The 19,349-nt window shown below is 40.9% G+C and overlaps 1 protein-coding gene and 1 long non-coding RNA gene across 2 annotated transcripts in view; both read right to left on the bottom strand.

Annotated features, from left to right (window-relative positions):
- Window positions 1-6,524: 6,524 nt before the first annotated feature.
- On the bottom strand, window positions 6,525-8,374 carry LOC307022530. The gene is made up of 3 exons (XR_013803427.1): window positions 8,242-8,374; window positions 7,361-7,419; window positions 6,525-7,147 (listed from the first exon to the last, which is right to left on the bottom strand). It is a non-coding gene; the product is annotated as an uncharacterized lncRNA (long non-coding RNA).
- A 2,803-nt stretch (window positions 8,375-11,177) lies between these two features.
- erf (Ets2 repressor factor) overlaps window positions 11,178-19,349 on the bottom strand; it is a 40,873-nt gene continuing 32,701 nt past the window's right edge. Inside the window, exons 4-5 of the mRNA XM_079655340.1 lie at window positions 15,928-16,817; window positions 11,178-15,726 (exon numbers count right to left, since the gene is read on the bottom strand). Of these exons, the coding sequence (XP_079511466.1) occupies window positions 15,106-15,726; window positions 15,928-16,817 (1,511 nt within the window). The 3' untranslated portion in view covers window positions 11,178-15,105. The remainder of the gene's footprint in view (window positions 15,727-15,927; window positions 16,818-19,349) is intronic.

The raw sequence follows: 19,349 nt of genomic DNA, 5'->3' as shown, positions 1-19,349 counted from the left end.
ACTCCCGTGTTTTGTTTTAGTTGCTCTTCAGATTGAAGCGGCCAGTTTTATATCGACTATATGTGTGATCTCCTTTTTACATCTCGTTGTGTCATTTGAGTTTATTTGCTGTGTGTAGATTCAAGGATTTTGGTTATCTTGTCAATTTGTTTGGTTATCTAGGCACAGCTGTGTGTGACTCCCTCTGGTACACTGGTATGTTTTCCTAATGTAGAGAGCATTGATTAATTCATAAACTACACACTGAGTCTAGATCCTGACCAAATCCATTTTTTTTGATCAAATGTTTTTCAAAAATGTAATACACATTTAAAAAAAATACAATGTACAATCACAACCAATACAACACAAATTACAAAAAATACAGAAAAAACAATCAATAACAACAATCAGACAAGAGGACAAAACTATGGAAAAATAAACCCTCCCACCCCCAGATCCGGACCATCGTTGTATTGCTCATTCAATCTATTATAGCATGTTAACAAACATGGTACTTACTTTATTTGTACAGATCTACATGGGAGAGGATGGCGCGATGCAGAGCGCTGTCTGTGGTTGTGCACAGGGGATGTACAAATGCAGCCACGCTGCAGCATTGGCAATATTTGCCATGTGGCAGATCAGCTCCACAGAAGTTTAGTGCCAGTGGAGGAAGCCTGGCACTTCAAAAGTAGTCCAGCCGGTGTCTCAACTCTACCAACAGCAAGAGGAGACCTACAACCCACTGGCCAGAGACATCGCCACTGAGGAAGTAGACTGGTTCAGGTCTGCACTGAGGGGCGCAGCGTGGCATGGCATGGCTTTTGTCACCTGAGCCAGAGCTGCAGCCTCAACATCAGGCCATTTTCAAAGTGCCGGAGCTGGTGAAGGAGCATGGGGGTCGGGGGCTTGAGGCAATTCTTGCCTCAATGCGACTGAGCAGAGACCAGCAAGCTGCCATCCAGACACCCACCGTAGGACAGCGGACACATCCTCAGTGGCAGTTACACAGGCAGGGCAGGTTGACAGCCAGCAATTTTGGTGCTGTGCTGAGGTCGGGACTTTCATCCACTCCATGAAGAGGGTGCTTGGGGGGTACAATTTAGACGGAGTCATGGCTGTCAACTGGGGAGTTGTAAACGAGGTGTATTTGGCCAGTGTGTTTGGCCTTTTAAGTGTGACACATATGTAGTGATAAATGCTTCACTTGACCACTGTTCCTAAATAAAAAAAGTTTTCTGCATCGTCAGTCATTTTTTCCAAATAATTACCAATATTTCACAAATTCTTCATGTCAACTTAAGAGCACAGCTGTATGTTGAGTGTCAGCTTTGCTTGGTTCATCTTACTGGGGGGCAGCTACATGGATGTTGGTGCAGTCCACAATCATTTTGCAGTTGAAGGCAGAATGAATTTATTATTGAGTCAGAATGAAGCACAACTTCATGTCATACAATACATTGACTTTATTTGTAACTGTAAAAACATAAAGCATTTATTAGCAAGCAGGACCTGCAGGAACAGAGAACGGTGATGGATGGAGCTGGGAAGAGAGAAGAATAAAGAAAACAGATCAACTTTATTATCGGATATTAAAAATTCAATTTCAAAACAAGTTGCCGCTCCTACAGTTTTCTAGTATGTAAAGATGATTTCACATGACCTATGCAAAATATCACACTCAATACATGTGTGTCTCTGGGGGGTGCATTGTGCCTTTGATGTATATAAATAATATACCATAACCAAATACTATTACGTACAGTGGAAATCAGGTTGCCAGAGCAGGTCAGTCCAGTGTGCATGTTCCTCAGGGTCTCAGCAGTTACAGGTGAGGTAAAGAAAAATAAAAGAGAAAAAGGTCAGTAACAACACTTTAAAGTAACAACACTGAATAATTATCTCTTTTAATAATTTTCTCTCAGTAATCACTCAACTACTGTCTTTCCAACAAACAGATTGACTCACTCTCACTATCATCACAATGAAACACGTCCAGAAGAATGTCATGCAAAGCTGCCTGCCTGCCTGCCTTCCTTCGACTCTCCCTGAACTGCTTCCTTAGCACCCGGTGGAGGGCGCAGTAGGCTACTCTTCAAATGTTTCACGAAATACTTACCATGATGACTACTCTTACTCTTTAACATTTTGGTGTACTTCATGTAATAAAATAATAACTTCATGGTAAGGCTACTAAAAATGACAAGGCTTAGTAATGTAATGCTAACTAACGTGCTCACTACTCGTCGCTACTAGCTAGGTAGCTAACTTGACTATGTTCCATGCGCAACATGTATATTACCTATGATATTACCTGATATGTCTGATCCAGCGACTCCTGGTCCTTTCATAAGACGGGAAGCGATAGAACGAGCAAGTGGTATGATCACTTTTGTGATTACAACATGGTACAAAGCACAAAGGCATCTTGTAAAAGTGAATTTATTGGAGCAATCTCTTATATTTATTGGAGGGAATAAATCAGTTATGAAATCTTTTTCTTCGCTTTAATTACGAGTCTCAACCACTTGGAGCATTATCGCCTGTGACATCACATGCGCGACCCAGAATGGGATTTGGGATTTGTAGTCTTTGTAGTCGCGTATTTTTCATAATCTTATATTTCAACAGTTTTACGACAAAATGTGACTTTTTTGACATGGAAATGATTGTTTAAGATTGACAAACATCATATGTGTAGTTCGTGGCACAATTCAAACGGGATCAAAAGATACGTTTTCTCTCTCCATTGAATTCAATGTATAATTTTTCGCTTCCGGGGTCCCATGGACCGGAAGTAGATGGGCGTGACTTCGCCTCTCTATACAGGGCTACACATAACTGGTGCGCAGCTGCGCATGCACACCTCCGCCAAAAAAAAAAGGCGCATTTGCGTACCAACCATAGGCTATGGTTGGTACGCAAATGCGCCTTTTTTCAAATGACCCGGTGCTCTTTTTTCCTCTCTCTCTCTCTCTCTCTCTCTCTCTCTCTCTCTCTCTCAATGTTGGTACCTATGGTCCAACATTGAGAGAGAGAGAGAGGAAGAGAGAGAGAAAAGAGAGGAGAGAGGAGAGAAAAGAGAGGAGAGAGGAGAGAGGAGAGAGGAGAAAGGAGAGAGGAGAGAGAAGAGAGAGAGAAAGATATATGCGAGTTGCATATGAACTCAGGGCCGGACCGTAGCACTGACGTTGATGGTCGCCTAGGGCGCCAGATCTGGGGGAGCGATGCGCTGGTAGTTCTGGGAGGGAAAAAAACATTTTTGACCGTTGGGGCTCATCCTAATTTCCGGCCTTGCTGTAACAATATTCATAATTAAGTAAATGTAACATCCTTTTCACCCCGGTTACACGTTTCACTTGCCCTGTACGATGGGCACTGCAAGTGATGAAAATGGGGGATGTTGGCTTATCTGGCGCCCGCAGCTCACAGCCAAAATGCGAGTGAGCGAGGGAGAGAGGGAGGGTGCACCGGTACCGGCGCTGTTGTTATTAGAATCTGGTGCTAGCTGCGCTAACGGATATAAGAAGAACATGTTTCCACAATAATGTGGAGGGAGAGTCCTCTCCAGTCAGACTGAGAGGCTGATAACTACAGCTCAGTGAGGTAAAGGACTCTGAGTGTTTAGATAGTTCACTTTAGTCTAAGTTAAGGTGACCAGATTTTCAAAATGAAAACCGGGGACATTTTGAGTTTTGCGGTCAATATATCATTAACATATCCAATTGTCTTCACTGTTAAAGAAAAAAGGGGGACAATTCTGTTTTAATGTAATTCGAACATTTGAGCTGTTGGATACAAACAGAAGGAAGATAGCTCATATATGAGACTTCAAAGGTCTTTTATTTTGAAACTGTACATCAGATTGTCCAGATTCTCTCTGAGTGACTAGATGGGGTGTCCTGCTATCACCCTGAAGTGAAATAAGTATTTGATACTGGATAGTTTTTGTTTTATTCTTATCTAAAAACAGAGGGAGGATAGCTCATATATGAGACTTCAAAGATATTTTATTTTGAAACTCTACATCAGATTTCCCTGATTCTCTCTGAGTGACTAGAATGGGTGTCCTATCACCCTGGAGTGAAATAAGTCTTTGATAATTTGACAGTTTTTTTTATTTATTCTTGTATAAAAACGGAAGGACGATAGCCCATATATGAGATTTCAAAAGTATTTTATTTTGAAATTCTACATCAGATTGTCCTGATTTTCTCTGATTGACTAGATAGGGTCTCCTGCTATCGCCCTTAAAGAGCCTGTGACACGATTTCCCCCCATCATCCAAACCCATCAATTTGAGTAAATATTGCCCCCTTGAAAACCGTTACTGAACTGAGTTTGGATATTTGTACTTTGATAACCATTAATCTGCCCTTCAATGTTGACCATTTCCTGGATGAACTGTCAACGCGGGGGGGGGCTTGGGGACCTCTGTGTCGCCTGTCAGCGCAACTTACATGATGCCGTTTAGACAATATAATAATAAAGGGCGGTGCCGGCTGTCAGCGAACCGATCCGGCCTTTCTGTGCGACTATCACTCAAATGCGGGACATAGTCTCAATGTGTGGGACGCGGGACAAATAATTAAAATGCTGTGTGTGCAGTCCCGCACAGTGCGGGACATCTGGTCACCCTACACACACAGTTCTGCCCCTCACACACACACGCTTCAAATCAAGTTGCATAAATGCTTGAGCTACGTTTCTATTATAATTACTGTGAAATCTGCCTATTATGTTTTCGTCATTATTACAACAAACACACACTTGCAACTGATAACACTGGCAATGATTTTAGATGTATTAGACTATTAAAAAAAGAAATCATGCTTCAAATAAGTCCAACGCCCACTACACCACTGACTGCAACTACAAAAAGCTAAGGTTTGTTTTCTCATCAGGAAATGCAGACCGGCTCAAACTAAAGATTTTTAAATCATCAGCCTCACGATCATTTAATGTATCATATGTTCACCGAATTGACATGAAAGCACTAATAAATGTAGTTTCATCCACTTGAGTTTACAAAAATAATCGATTTGTTTTTATATCACATCCGACGGGAGGAAATTCAGCAGCTCTCACTACCGATTTTTAATCCTAATTTAATCATCATCTTCACCACGATCATTTATGTCTATGTTCGCCGAATTGACATGAAAGCACTGACAAATATGAATATACTGTAGTCAACTTCATTAAAACGTTATTAACGTGCCAAAACTCAGTAATTTACCATTTCTACGCATGACAACACACTTTGTCCGTGTTTGGCTCTCTCGCCGCACAGTGAAGCGTTCCCGCATTGACGTCACTTCCGGCTTCCCCCAAAACCTCAAAATGAGTCGAAGGAATTTTCCCGCGATGTTCGAAATTATTGATATTTATCGGAACGGTATCGCTTTTTCTTTTTTAAACTGACGGTTCGAGATTACTAGTAGCCCACTATTTCATTGCACAACAGTTGTTGGGTTCGTGTCACAGGCTCTTTAAGTGAAACAAGTATTTGATTGACTTCGAATGACTCTTTGATTATGGACGGTTTCCATTCAATAATAATCAAAATATAGATGGACAATAGATCTAATTTGAGATTTTAAACAGCATACATTTTAAATTGTGCTTCAGAAAGTAATGTTATTTTAGGAGTGTTGTGAGATGGTGTCAACATCAATTAAAATTAGTCACCCAGTAGAAATGTCAGATATGTCTTCATAACTGTATACTTACATTTTACATTCACTCAGTTATAATGTGGTAGTTATACGTAGTTTATTTTAAATTATGATTGATCACATTATATAGTACATATTTCTTAATTTAAGCTCCAGTATATATGAATATGTTTGGTGTGTTTTTTAGGTATATTTCTTATTGACCGAGTAAATGCTTTTATTTTGAAGGCAGTTTTTACAGGCCTCTACCGTAATCCATCAACGTGCTTTTGACTGTGTTTTCCGAAGTGGGGACTGGCTTGACCACAGTCTGTTAACCCAGTGTTTCCTGACATGAAACGTTTTATTTCACCTTGCTATGTGTTTTTAACGTATATTTAAAAAACGGGGACATTTCCGGGGACAGTTTCAACCGGGGACAGGCCAATACAAACGGGGATTGTCCCCGGAAAACGGGGACGTCTGGTCACCCTAGTCTAAGTTCAAACGGTTTGGTCACAATTTATGTAAACGCATATTTCCAAGGCACTCCTTTGTAATTATTGGGATAAACAGGTTTGAAATCATTTCAATGTATACTATAGGACAGTAACCAAAAATATCCTTTAAAACTGGAGAGATAAAAAAAAATGCATAAATAAATAAATGCTAATATAGGTCAAATAAGATATAAATGAACAACACAAATAAAATAAGTTACATTAATTTGTTATTGGCTATGGTAGGTTATTGGTTATGTTCACATACTTATTTGATTACATCCACTTGTCTAAGATGACAACAGAGACTTTCAGCTTACAGCTGTTGACTTATGGATGCAAGCAGCTAATCGTAGACTCAACCAGAGAGAAAGTAGTAGGCTTACATCATCAGCTACCATGTCTGACAGAGAGGAAGACAGTGAGGAGAACAGTCAGGAGGGTAGTGATGACAGCTTGTAGGATTACTGGTCGTGCTGATGTTGTCTTGTGTTCACCTCTGCATGTGTGTTCAGTGCCGTGTGTAAAATAAAGTCAAGACCCCCTCAAAAGTTACGGTTTATTTCATTTTAAGGATGAGCACCAAGCAACATCTCCAGTTGCTCCTTTGAGAACCAGGGCAATAAAGTTATGTGCACCCCTGCCTATATAATAGTTAAATAGACAATCCTGAATTTTAAGCAAAGCAACCACTCTCACATAAATCCAAGAATAAGTAATGTAACATTAGTTACGTATCTCACCAGGGAGGTGTAGAGTTCTCAGTGTGATCTGCTGGTGAAAGTGAAGGCGGAGTCCCAGCAGGAGCCCGGCCACAATGCATGATAATTAGCCTTCTGTTGTGATCTGGTTTCTGTCTCGGCCTCTCCGGACCGTGACCCTTGACCCCTTCCCACAGCCAGACAACAATCCCTCCTGGCTGGAGGCCAAACAGCCCGTCAATCAGCCTCCCATTAATACGGGCCCTCCCCTGTAGAGATCAGCAGCCGATGGATGCTTCAAATCAGACTGCAGGGGGAGAGGGGTGACACCCAGAGGTGGGGGGGGGGGGAGAGATGAAAGAAATACCGCAATGATTAACCAGACTTTAAAAGTAAGAACACAAAGATGCTGTGAAGTGAAGAAAGTTTAGAAAATGACATGTGTAGGTTCAGAGAGAAGAAGAAGAAGAAGAAGAAGAAGAAGAAGAAGAAGAAGAAGAAGAAGAAGAAGAGGACTTACTTATTTAGGTATTCCTTAGAGGTGATGCTGCTGTCCGTCACATAGCTGCTACATGAATACTATTCAGCAAGAGGGGGAATATAACCAAATACATTACGTTTTTCATAAGGAAAATGTATTTAAAGTATCAATAGAATTATGATTTTTTTTAAATCATTAATTTATTATTAATCATGCATTATGGTGGTAGCAGAATGTTATATTTGTTTAGAGTTGGAGCTAATCTTTTAACTATTTTGTATTGAACTGCAACTGAAAATTATTTTCAAAATAGCAGGCAGTTTATTTTTCCGTCAATCAGTTTAGAAAGTAATTGTTCTCAATCAAAGTTTATTTTATGTTTTGGTTCCAGCTGTAAATATGTAAATATTCTTATGTGCTGGGTGGAAGAATCTTGATATGTAAAGGAACAAAAGCTTTCAGATAGATGTAATGTAGTAAAAAAAAAGTACTATATTTCCCTCTGAACTGTAGTTGAGCATAAGAAGAACATTAAAAGTACCTAAAAAGTGTATTTAAATACAAACATTTAGCAAATACCAATGTTTAGTTCATCTGGAAATTAAACAGAAATTGTGTAAAAAGTGAATTAATTAGCTTTATAGTTCTTAGCATAAATCAGACCAAAGCTAGCTGTTTAGCTACATGTAGCTTCTTGTTTAGCCTACATGAGAGTTGTTTTATGCATTAGTCCAATTCTTGTCCTCCAATGGACTCTTTCTGTGCAGTATATTATAAAGTTGGTAAATAAATGTATAATTTCAGTGTTGTTTTTTCCTGAAATATATATTTTATGCTCGGTTGACAAGCCAAACTCTGGTGTTTTTGCTAATTAAACAGCTAAAGTGCACAATATTAAGACACTGTTATATTTCCATTACCTGACGCCATGTAGACTTTTCCCTCATTACAAGTTTCCAGGCGGGATGAATTAGTCTAGACAGAAATGTGTGTTTACGTTTTATGTAAACAAACTTAAGGCAACAGTCAATTATGAAGCCATTATGGTTTCACATGCGACCTGACGAGTCCATGACAAGTCTCGCGAGAATTTTCAGAGCAGGAGCGGGAAAAGACCGAAAGTGACATCAGGGGGCGCCAGAGCGTCAGTGAGACACCAGGAGAGTGATACACTGGAGGCTGCTGCTCCAGCAGTCTTTACAGAATTTCTAGTTAATATAATACAGAAACAGGACCAGAAAAAACATAAAGAGGCTTTGTATTAGTTGTTCAGTACGACAAGGTTCATTGTTTGTCCATGTAACTGCAGAAGTTTAAGTGAGTTTTGGTAAAAAGCGGAGAAAAGTTAAGAATACGGAACACTATACATAACCTAATTGTCCTGGGTCATTCAAATGTACTTTCAAATTTTAACTAGCAGCCAAAGACCCCTCCCTCTGAAAAACATGTGATGTTTTTGTAAGACCTAGCAGTTTTTTCTACATTTCTTTTTTTCTTTACAACACATTTATTAAAGTAATTTTATAGAGTAAGAAATATTTTCTCAGTCTCTTAAATGTGAAGATTTGTTGGTTTTCTTACTCTTCTGTAATTGAAATCTGATTGTCTTAGGGGGGTTTGTGTGTTGGTTGGACACAACAACAACAACATAAAGCTATTTTTAGACATCTTCTTGCCTTCTGGGAAGTTGTGATGCTTTCTGACATTTTATAGACCAAATGATAAGTTGATTTCATTGATTAAGAAATGAAGCCAAACTGCCGCCCTCATAAAAAGTTTTAAAGATATAAAATAAAAAAACCTCATCAGCATTATCAGATCTAAATACAAGCCTGAAAAGACAAATCCTAGAGCACAACTAGTGACCTTTAATGGGACCCAGACCAGCAGCACCCAGAGAAGGGCTTAGTCATGAGTCAGACCATGAGATGAAGCAGATAAACCCACATCATGTGCGGAAGACATTTGCCAGTCTAGTGAGTAATTAAAACCCCCATTTGGGCAGAAGTAAAAACATTAGGTAGGCGGATCGCTGAGGTGTCATCTGGGAGACAATTAGAATCATAATTATAAACATTCTCGAGGCAATCATGACTAATGCTGACGAACAAAACCAAATTGATTCTGCTGCTGTACTCAGGAACATCAGATAGATGCTTAAAATATGGAGTAAACAAAAGAAAATCAATTAAACCGGGCATTCAAGTATTATTTTATGTCTAATTTACTAACCCAGTGCTAGACTATGATTAAATGATTTTTCTCATCAAAAGGCATCCGCTAGTAAACTGAAAATAAAATGAAAAATGTTGAACAAAGACCAGAAATCTCTTCCATTTACTTTTCTGCACCTGAACTGAGAGTCACAAGGCCGGCCTCACACAAACATCTGCACTTCCTCCTGAAACGTCCCTCATTGTCATAAGCAAATCCCTCACAGCACACTGCTTTTTGTTGCAGCTGTCTCCCAGACAAGGACAAAAAGAATAAATCCATCACAGGCCTATTGTGAGCATTTAGAATGCTTATCCCCGATTGGCTTTTCTTTCATAAATGTGCTAGCACTTATACAGAGTATTTGACTTGCTGTTGACATGACTTGAGTCATAAAGTGTTCAGAAAGAGAGGCGAGGATTCAGGTTGTTGAATACAAACCACCAGCAGAAAGCAAGGAGATCTGACGGTTATACAGGATGGTGAATTTGTGAGTAAAACGTATTACTTTTCACCAAGAAATATGCAAATCGAAACCCAATTTCACCTTTGGGTGACTCTTTAGTTATATTAACAACTACTGTCATTGTTTAGTCATAATACTAATTGTTTAGTTTGTGGTGTCTAAAAGAGTTTGGGCAAATAAATCCATTACATCTTAAACTTGCCCACATGAATTTACTATCACATAAAATGTGGAAAAGTAGAGTCTGGCATTTTGAGCTTGAAAAAAGAATGAATATTCTTCACGAGTCATTACAATGTTTTAAAGGGGCCCTATTATGCTAATGTTCAGGTTCATATTTGTATTGTGTGTCTCTACTGGGACATGTCTCCATGCTTTAATGTTCAAAAAGCTCTTTATTTTTCTCATACTGCCTGTGCTGCACCTCTTTTCACCCTCTGTCTGAAACCAGAGCCCAGTCTTCTCTGATTGGTTAGCTGGCCGGCTCTGTTGTGATTGGTCAACAGCTTAGAGATGTCCCACCCCTTAACCAATTGCATACAATGTGTTGGAGCACTTGCCAATAGAAGCACAAGTGTTACATAATGATGTCATTATGTCACATAAGTGAACAAAGGAGTCCAATCGAAAAGCAATAAGCAAAATAGGGCCACTTTAAAAATCAAAGCAGCAAAACTATCATACATTTTAAAATGTTCTCTAAATATTTCTTGGTAAAAATGATTGAAGGACTGAAGTTAAAGCGGCAATACAGTAAATATAAACTATTACAAGTCCTGCATTCAAAAATATTTAGTAAAAGTACAAAATATTTGCATTAAATTACACTTAAAGTACCATAGGTTAAGATCATTGTTATACAGAATTGATCATAAGAAAAGTTATGTGTAATTTAACTTGATTATATTAAGTTAATATTAAATTTCCCAACTCATGGCCATTTCTACTGATCATAATTCCATTGTTGAGGTCTACTAGAATAGATTTACATTGTTCAATGTTCCAAACTCACATTGGTTTCTCATACAGCATCTCTGTATGGTATCCTATGTGTATTCACTGTGTCCTAAACGCCATATTGGAGCTCCTGCCCAGGCAAATATTGATTATTATTATAATTGTCATTCCACGGCTTGTAGAAGGTGAATAAATGAAAGAAAGACAGGAAAACTGACATCCATTTTTACCTTTTTTAATGAACCCTGATTATTGTTTAATTACAAATGAAGATGAACAGAGAGTAGAGAAACTAGTACAGGTGGTTCCTCCGGGATGAAAACAAAAAGTCTCCATCTCTCCTCTGGAGTGACAGTTCACAGTCAGGTTGGACGTGAGAGCAGAGACGGAGAAGGGAGCCAAAATACAACGGTTAAACAGTACAAAGCTTTTTTTCTTACACAATGCTCCAAAATGGAAAAAATATATATACAACATTAAAAAAAAGAAGTTTCTTCCCCTGCTCTATATCATGTGGGGATTAAGTGACCCTCCTCTTGTCCATGTTAATATGGTTATAAAAAAAGACTGCACTTAAAACTAGTTGAAGTTAATGTGAAAGAGTGGAACAAAAAACGTACAGAATTCATGAGAAGAGACCGGGCCATGGGCAAAAGGGTACAAAATAATCAAAAATATTCATGTTAATAATATAATAATTACAAGAGTAACAGTAATATGTCTGAAAAAATACAGAAAAAAATAAGAACAGCATTGAGGAAATTGAGGGAAATTTTGGGGGAAAAGTTGTTCTCTTTTTTGTTCGAGACCATGAAAGGTAAGGCAGCACAGGTGCAGCAGTGCGGGTACGACTCGCTGTTTATCTTTACCAGACACTCTTTTAAACTGCTACATTCTATATAGCTAAAATATATTTCTTTATCTGGCACTTAAAGCGATTTTTATTGAAAGAAAATGACATTCAAAACAGGAGGTTTGACACTTTTAATGCTGACTTTGTCGACAAGTAAAAGGATAGATTTAGTGTTTTTGTGCCTGGTAAAGAAAAATGTCAAAATAAAGTGGGACTATATAGGGTGATGGGGTGGGTGGGTGGGTGTGTGTGTGTGTGTGTGTGTGTGTGTGTGTAGACAGCATAACCATAGAAACCACACATACACAAGTGCACATACACACAGCACAAAATGAGCGAGTCAGGTTATGGGAAGTCCCTTTCTCTCCACTCCGCTCTGAGGTTTTGTGATGCCATTTCCTGTGTGTGTGTAAATGTGTCTTTGGTTTGCCGTCTACTCCAGAGACTGCGGGGGCGTCTGATGTCACGTGTGATGTCATGTTTCTATTTTATTCTAGCCACAGTAAAGCCTTACTGTAACCAGGGCAGTGTGTGTGTGTGTGTGTGTGTGTGTGTGTGTGTGTGTGTGTGTGTGTGTGTGAGAAAATGGGTAGGGTTCACACACCCGGTTGACACAAAGCCACGAGAGTCCACGCTCCAACCAAAGTCCAGTCTTATCAGCAGCTGCGGTCCTGTGAGGTAACGCGAACCTGAACACCTGCTGTCGGCCAATCAGACTCCTCGCATTTAATTAGAACAAGCAAGTCCGTAACCCTCTCTAAGTTTGGACCAGCGCCACTTTTTTACTCTGGTGTTTATTTTTGGTGGGGTTCTCCTATCTGTGTCATGTTGTAAACCCCGGCAAATCTGCTACTCCAGGTATGGTATAACAAACACTCCGACCAACAAAGTAAATACAATTCGACCCAGGTGCGGTTAAAATTCTGCTCACCCATTTATCCTCGTCCCCTGAATACACAATAACTGTCTTTTTTAATATTTGTACAATATAAATATATAACTCTGACACCGGTGGCCTTTGTCACTGCAGCTCAACGGTCAAGAGAAGGCAAGGGTGAGAAGGCATAGGCTGAATTATACTGGTAATAATATGCCCCGTTAGAATATATACATATCTTTTACCGTTTAAAAATAGTAGGATTTTCCCGATCTGTATCAAATGACCATATTGAAATATAATATTTGAATTCAATATATATTTGAATAAAATATATATGTGTAGATTTACTTATTCTGTATCTCTCTTTTACAAAAAACAGAAGGCATGGTGGTAGTGTGTGTGTGATAAAATATTTTGCTAGGGGTAGCTTGATAAAACTCTTTGTTGGCTTTTAAAAAGAAAAAGGCACAATCTTATTTGGGATAGTTTGTTCGTTAAAATGGGTCTTCTTACTTAATAAAATGTCATAAAAATATGTTTCTCGCTATCTCAGTGAGGGGTTTAGCCTGAGTTAACCTTGATATTTGACATTTGTTACATGCTTTCTCTCACCTAGACCAATCAGATCTCTTCAATCATCGCATCACGTGAACAGATACCACTGTTATCACCAAAATACAGAAAGACCTCAGATCACTACAAATGCCCTAAAATACTGTCCATGTCCTTTGACAGAAAGAATACAGTCTTTTCAAAAATAAAACAAATGGGGGGAATGCAGAAGAGCTGCAGATCTGTGTGTTAAGAGGGAGACAACACGACGAATGCCCTCAGAACCCTGCAAAGATTGTACAAAGTCACAAAACGCTGTATCCTCGAAGCATAGGGTTTCTTTTTGACACCAGCTCTCTACGCACACACATTCAGGAACAAGTGTGTCTGTAATTACAGCCTTTCAAGTAGCTGCTTCCTCATTTCCTCAATGAGAGAAAAAGGAGAGATCGAACCAGCTTTTTCTTTAAAGACCCAGGTGTGTTTTCTCTGTACACGTCCATTCGCTGGCTAACAAACGTCCCATGTGGCAGGTCAGTTCATCACAATCTCCATCTTCCATCTAGTTTGACTGTCTTCAACATGTACAACTCCAGCCTCATTTCATGTCTTTATACACTGTAGTGAATGAGGAACGTGGCCTTGGTGCAGCCTCATAGTGTCCGAGGTTTTTTCCTGGAGAAAAGGCGGTGATTGGAGAGCCTTTTCTAAATCACCCTCTTCAGTCTGTGAGGCCCACCGGAGCAAGGTCTTTGCTTCCCCCTCTGGCTGCTCTTCATCTTGGAAACGACTGCTGGGTGAGGGCAGAGAGGCACTTGTGTAATCTCTATCGGGGCTGATGAAAGGTTTTAGTAACGTTAGGATCTGGCTGTACAAGGTGAGAAGTTCTACTGCTGTAAGATGCAGGCTGCCTTTAGGATGATCTGTTATAACAAATAGACCAGTTGTGAATACATTATCTGGGCACAGGTGTGATTTAACTGGCACTATGAAGGCGATGTCCAAGTCCTAAGAGATAAAGACCCACTCTTTGTAGGACTCTTTAGTTCAAAGTTAGTCAGAATAAAGTTGGATTATCTCTCAATGTTGTCAGTCACAGCAAGAACACTGTCTGCTGGTCATGTTTGATGGGGCTTGGCTTGCAGTACATTAGAAGCTACACACACAGGCTGTATGTCCCGACACAGGCCATAATGTCTGGTAGCTGACAGTACTGACCATAGGAAGGTGCTAAGGGAAAGTGTGTTGATGCTGCTAAAACAGTGACGAAACTTGAGAAGTAACTATGGAAACATCTTGTTTTTACTATATTGTGAACATGTAACATATGTAGGAGCATGTCCTACATATGACACATGTACAAATTCAGACAAAATATAAGTTTGGTTCTGGAATCACCTTTCAGTCACTATCTCTATTTTCCAGCTTTATGTACACTAATGCTGTCAAGTTACCGTGAGGCATTACGGTCTAAAACTATAGAGTGCTGCAGGGATGATGATGATGAAAAGGTGAAAGGTCCGAGACAAACTCTGTAGTCTTAATTAGCCACTTGTTAGGAACCCGCTTTGAAGGTTTAAAGTTTTAAGACATGTAAAACCTTCCAGTTCACTAATGAGGTATTTTGCTGAAGTATTTTATGTCGTAAAACAAATGTGAAAATCTCTTAAGCTTGTGTTAACCACAGGCCTTATTTAAGGCTTCTGAATAGCACAGTCAAAAAAGGGCATGGGACCTAAAGGGCAAGAATGCTTTCCAGGGTTTAGGACTCATTCCTGCTGCGCTCCATTAAGTGTGTGGACTAGACTAAGGGTGTGTGTGTTTTGACTCCCCTGTGTGTATGTGTGTGTGTGTGTGTGTGTTCAGCAGCCAGTGTTTTCCAGTGACAGCTGCGCAGTGGCCCTCTGCAGCTCCGAGCTCGCTCTGCGCTGGGTGGGAGGCGGTGGCAGCATCAACCCCAAAATAACACCTCCTGCTCCTCCTCTTCCTCCCCCGTTCTCTGCCTGCCCTAATCTCTTCTCCTCCTCCTCTCTGTCAGCTCTCACTTTCTTATCCTCTGCCTCGCCCCTCTCTCCGTCCGCCTCCATCTTCTGGTCTTCGCTCCAGCGCCGTTTGAAGCGCAGTTTGAGCGGGATGCAGGGGCTGACGGGAGCCACGTGGCTTGGCTCGCTCTTCAGGTTGATCAGGGGGAAGGCCTGGCTGATGCTGCTGCTGCTGCTGCTGCCGCCGATGGGGGGAGTGGCAGGGGTCTTGAAGACATCGTCGTCTGGGTCTTCTTCAGGGTGACTGTGTGGAGGTGCGGAGAGGCTGCTCATGTTTCCGTTGGCCCGGAGATGGCTGTTGAGCTGATGGTGATAGTGATGAGCTGTCGGTGTGAAAATGCCACCTTGTTCCTCCTCGTCACTGTGATTGAGCTCATCATCCTCGCTGATGTCGGTCACCTGCACCTCCTCTTCCGAGTCGATGTCTGATATGGGCTCCACCTGGAGAGGAAGAATATTTCACAGCATGACATTTTATTTATGACTCGGGCAAGATGTTATTAATGCTTGAGAGGCATTTCCAAAACCATAACTAAGTAGAAACACCACATCCTGTGTGTGTGTGTGTGTGTGTGTGTGTGTGTGTGTGTGTGTGTGTGTGTGTGTGTGTGTGTGTGTGTGTGTGTGTGTGTGCAGACTCACCTTGATCTTAGGAGGCCCCGTAGCCAAAGAGGAGTTGATTATCTGACTTGACCCTGTGAATGAGGAGGACTGGCTGGAGGAAGAGGAGGATGAGGCACCAGCCAATGAGCTCCCAGAGTCCCTCTGCTTGCGCCCGAGCGGTGGCGGCTGCAGCTTGAACTTGAACGGTGACGGGTGCTGATCCCTCTCGTCGCCGCCTGCTGACTGCTGGCTGAGCGGATGAGAAAGCGGCAGGGGCGGGCAGTGGAGGTGATGGGCGGCCGGCTTCTCCGGGGTGGGGCGGTGGGGCTGGGGGATGATAATGTTTGGGTAGTGGAGGAAGGCCCGGGGGCTGAGGTGGTAGTTGTAGACGGACTGGGTGTGGGCCTGCAGGTAGTGTTTCATGTCCTCCTGGTTGAAGGAGAAGTGGGAGCCCAACATCGGAGAGGACATGGAGGGAGAGGGGGTGTAGGACATGTGGGGGGTGGGGGTCATGGAGAGGGCTGGGGACAGATTTGGGCCCAGGAGCCCACCAGGGCCGGGCAGGGGGGAAACGGGGAAAGGAGACAGGGAATCTGGGTGCACCCTGGGGCCGTGCCTGCCGAGGACTGCTGGGTAGATCCTGAATAGAGAGTCGTGCGGCAGGCGGGGGGGCAGCAGACCCCTGTAGGCCCGGTCCGGCCCCACACCTCGCTCCTCGGCCCCCATGGCCTCCTCCAGCTCAGAGTTGGTGGATGTGCCGTCGCTGCAGTCGCTCACAGAGCCCCGGGCCATGCGGCGAGCCACGCTGCTGAACATGCCGGGGCTGCGCAGCTCCTCATTGGAGGAGAGCACATCTGAGGGTGTGGAGGGGGGGAAACGGAAGTGGCTGTTTCCGGTTGGCACTGGAGGGGCACTCTGAGGGACCCTACCTGTGAAGAGGAACAAGAGAGAAGGGATAGTTAGTTAAAGTAATACTATGTATACAGTTTATAACGAGATGGGAAAAGACAATCATTGCCTTAATTTTCTGCTCACTGAATTATTGGACGTTTAACACATTTGCTGTAAATAGGGTGTCAGAAAATCCGTCAAAAAGGGACGGAAATCTTAAGGGTTTTCACTCCAAATCAACATGTTGACTTAAATTATTTCAGAAAATAAAAGCAATGTGAATTGAAAACAAGCCCATCTTAAAAGAGAGACAAAGTAAAACTTAATTTGAAGTCTTATGGATATTTTATTAATTCAAATGTCCAAGTAAGGTCGCTACAGCACTTATTTCTTCAGAAAGAGAGATAATAGAAACCCCTCGATAAGAGACTGTATTGAGTCACAGGAGCTAGTTGAAAGAAGACAGGCTCAAAGGTGACGTTATTACTCCTGTTCTTTGGAATTTACAAAAAGGAATACACAGTATTTTGTCCCTCATGTCTAATGGCGGCTGTGTATGAGGTTAGTTTTGCTTTGTGAGGTATCAGTCTCAAGGTTTTCTGCATCGACCCGAAGGAAATGAGGAAATAATCAGGGTTCCTGCAGGTTTCGCCCACTCAAATTTTTTAAAGACCTTTTTAAGACCACTTTGAATATAATTTAAGACCTATTCCACGGCAAAAAAGTATGAAGGAAAATTGCTAGGAAAGAAGAAATACGTCCCATAATTACTTACAAAGTAAATGTATTCATGTTCAACATAAGAACAATGACTGAACATAACAGCATAACAGTACAGAACTGTAGTGTTAGACACAAAGTGAGTATGTGTGTGTGCTTGTGTGTGTGTTAGGGCTGTGCAATTAATCGTATTTTAATCGCAATTACGATTTTGGCCTGCCACAATTACGAAAACATAATCGGAAAAAAAGATAATTTTGCTTTGCTACTGTAGGTTGTGACAGTGCACTAAAACATATTTGATCTAATTTATTTTAGTCTAATTTATATTTATTTATCATATTTATATATGTTTAGTAGCTTGTTTGTTGATCTTGTTTATTGGTATTTATTATTTTGATATTATTTATTTAAATGTATCATTTATTTATTTAATTTTTGTATTGGTTTTTCAGTTGAATTATAAGTTCAGGGTAATCAAAAGTAAAAAAGATACTGTTCAAATTATTATTTGTTTTAAAGTTCAATAAATGGATGTTTTCAAAGTCAATGAATAATCGTATTTAATAATCGTGATATCAATTATTGACCAAAATAATCGTGATTATGATTTTTGCCATAAACGAGCAGGTGTGTGTGTGTGTGTGTGTGTGTGTGTGTGTGTGTGTGTGTGTGTGTGTGTGTGTGTGTGTGTGTGTGTGTGTGTGTGTGTGTGAGTGAGACAAGAGCTATATTCAGAGCTCTGCTGCCTTGGCTACAATCTTTCATCGTTGCTGTTGTACGATTGGTGTTTAACTACGGTATTTAGCGTCTACAGCACCTCCGTTTTTAGGGTTGACGTCGTAGACCCAAACGTCGCCCGGAGGTCCCCCGGTCTTGTTGCGGGAGCTGCTGCACTAGCCAACGCAGCACTAGCTACCGCACATCAGCAAAACAGATGCTAATTTATTTTTGCAAAAGGTGCAGCGGGCTACAAACACATTCCCCTCCACTGGTTTCAACCAAGCACTAAATTCGATGTTTTCCAAACAAATACGGTTGAACTTCCCCATATTTATTTGTAAGTAGATTCGAAGATACTTGAGTTTCTGACTGCCGCTAGCTGAAGCTTGGTTGCTAGGTTACTAGCTGGGTGTTCTCCGATAAGGGGCCGGGGGAAACAAAGTTAGTGATTACTGGTTCCATGTTGATTTAATTCAATGCAAATTGTTGGGGGGGAACTGAAAGGCTATTACCGTACTAGTTACTTTGCAGCCCGGACATTTCCCCCAAAACACATTTAGACGCTATCGCAACACAGAAGTACCTTTCAAATCCGATCATTTTTAAGACCTTCTAAATCATATTTAAGACCTTTCTTATTTTTTTGGTCATATTTAAGACCTTTTTAAGGCCTTACATTCAGATTATCAAATGTAAGACTTTTTAAGACCCCGCGGGAACCCTGAGTAATGGATGGTGTTTATGCTGCTTACAGTAGGGATGTTAAAACAGAAGTCAAGTCCATGTTAATTTAATAATCAGTTGTAGCGTGGTTTAAGAATAATCCAGAACATTGCTTCTGGTAGGAGACGCTTCTGTTTTTTTTGAAGAATTCCATTGAACTCAGAGAGATATCCAAAACATGGACAAATAAAGGTAAAATATCTGCAGGAATAGATGCAACTGAGGCTAAGTGAGAACATTTAAAAATAGGTCACATATGTCCCATAACTCCAACTATTTTACCCATAGGGTCACAGGCAAACAGAAAGAAAACACTGCGTTAGAGAAAGCCACAAGTTCCCTTCTCTTTCTCTCCTGCCAGGGAGACTGTGGCAATGCAATAAATTCTTGGCATCCGCGCACGT

The sequence above is a fragment of the Notothenia rossii genome (assembly GCF_949606895.1).
Source record: "Notothenia rossii genome assembly, chromosome: 10".
Classification (NCBI taxonomy): Eukaryota; Metazoa; Chordata; class Actinopteri; order Perciformes; family Nototheniidae; genus Notothenia; species Notothenia rossii.
The sequence above is the reverse complement of the archived record's forward strand: the minus strand, read 5'-3'. Positions and strand labels throughout refer to the sequence as shown.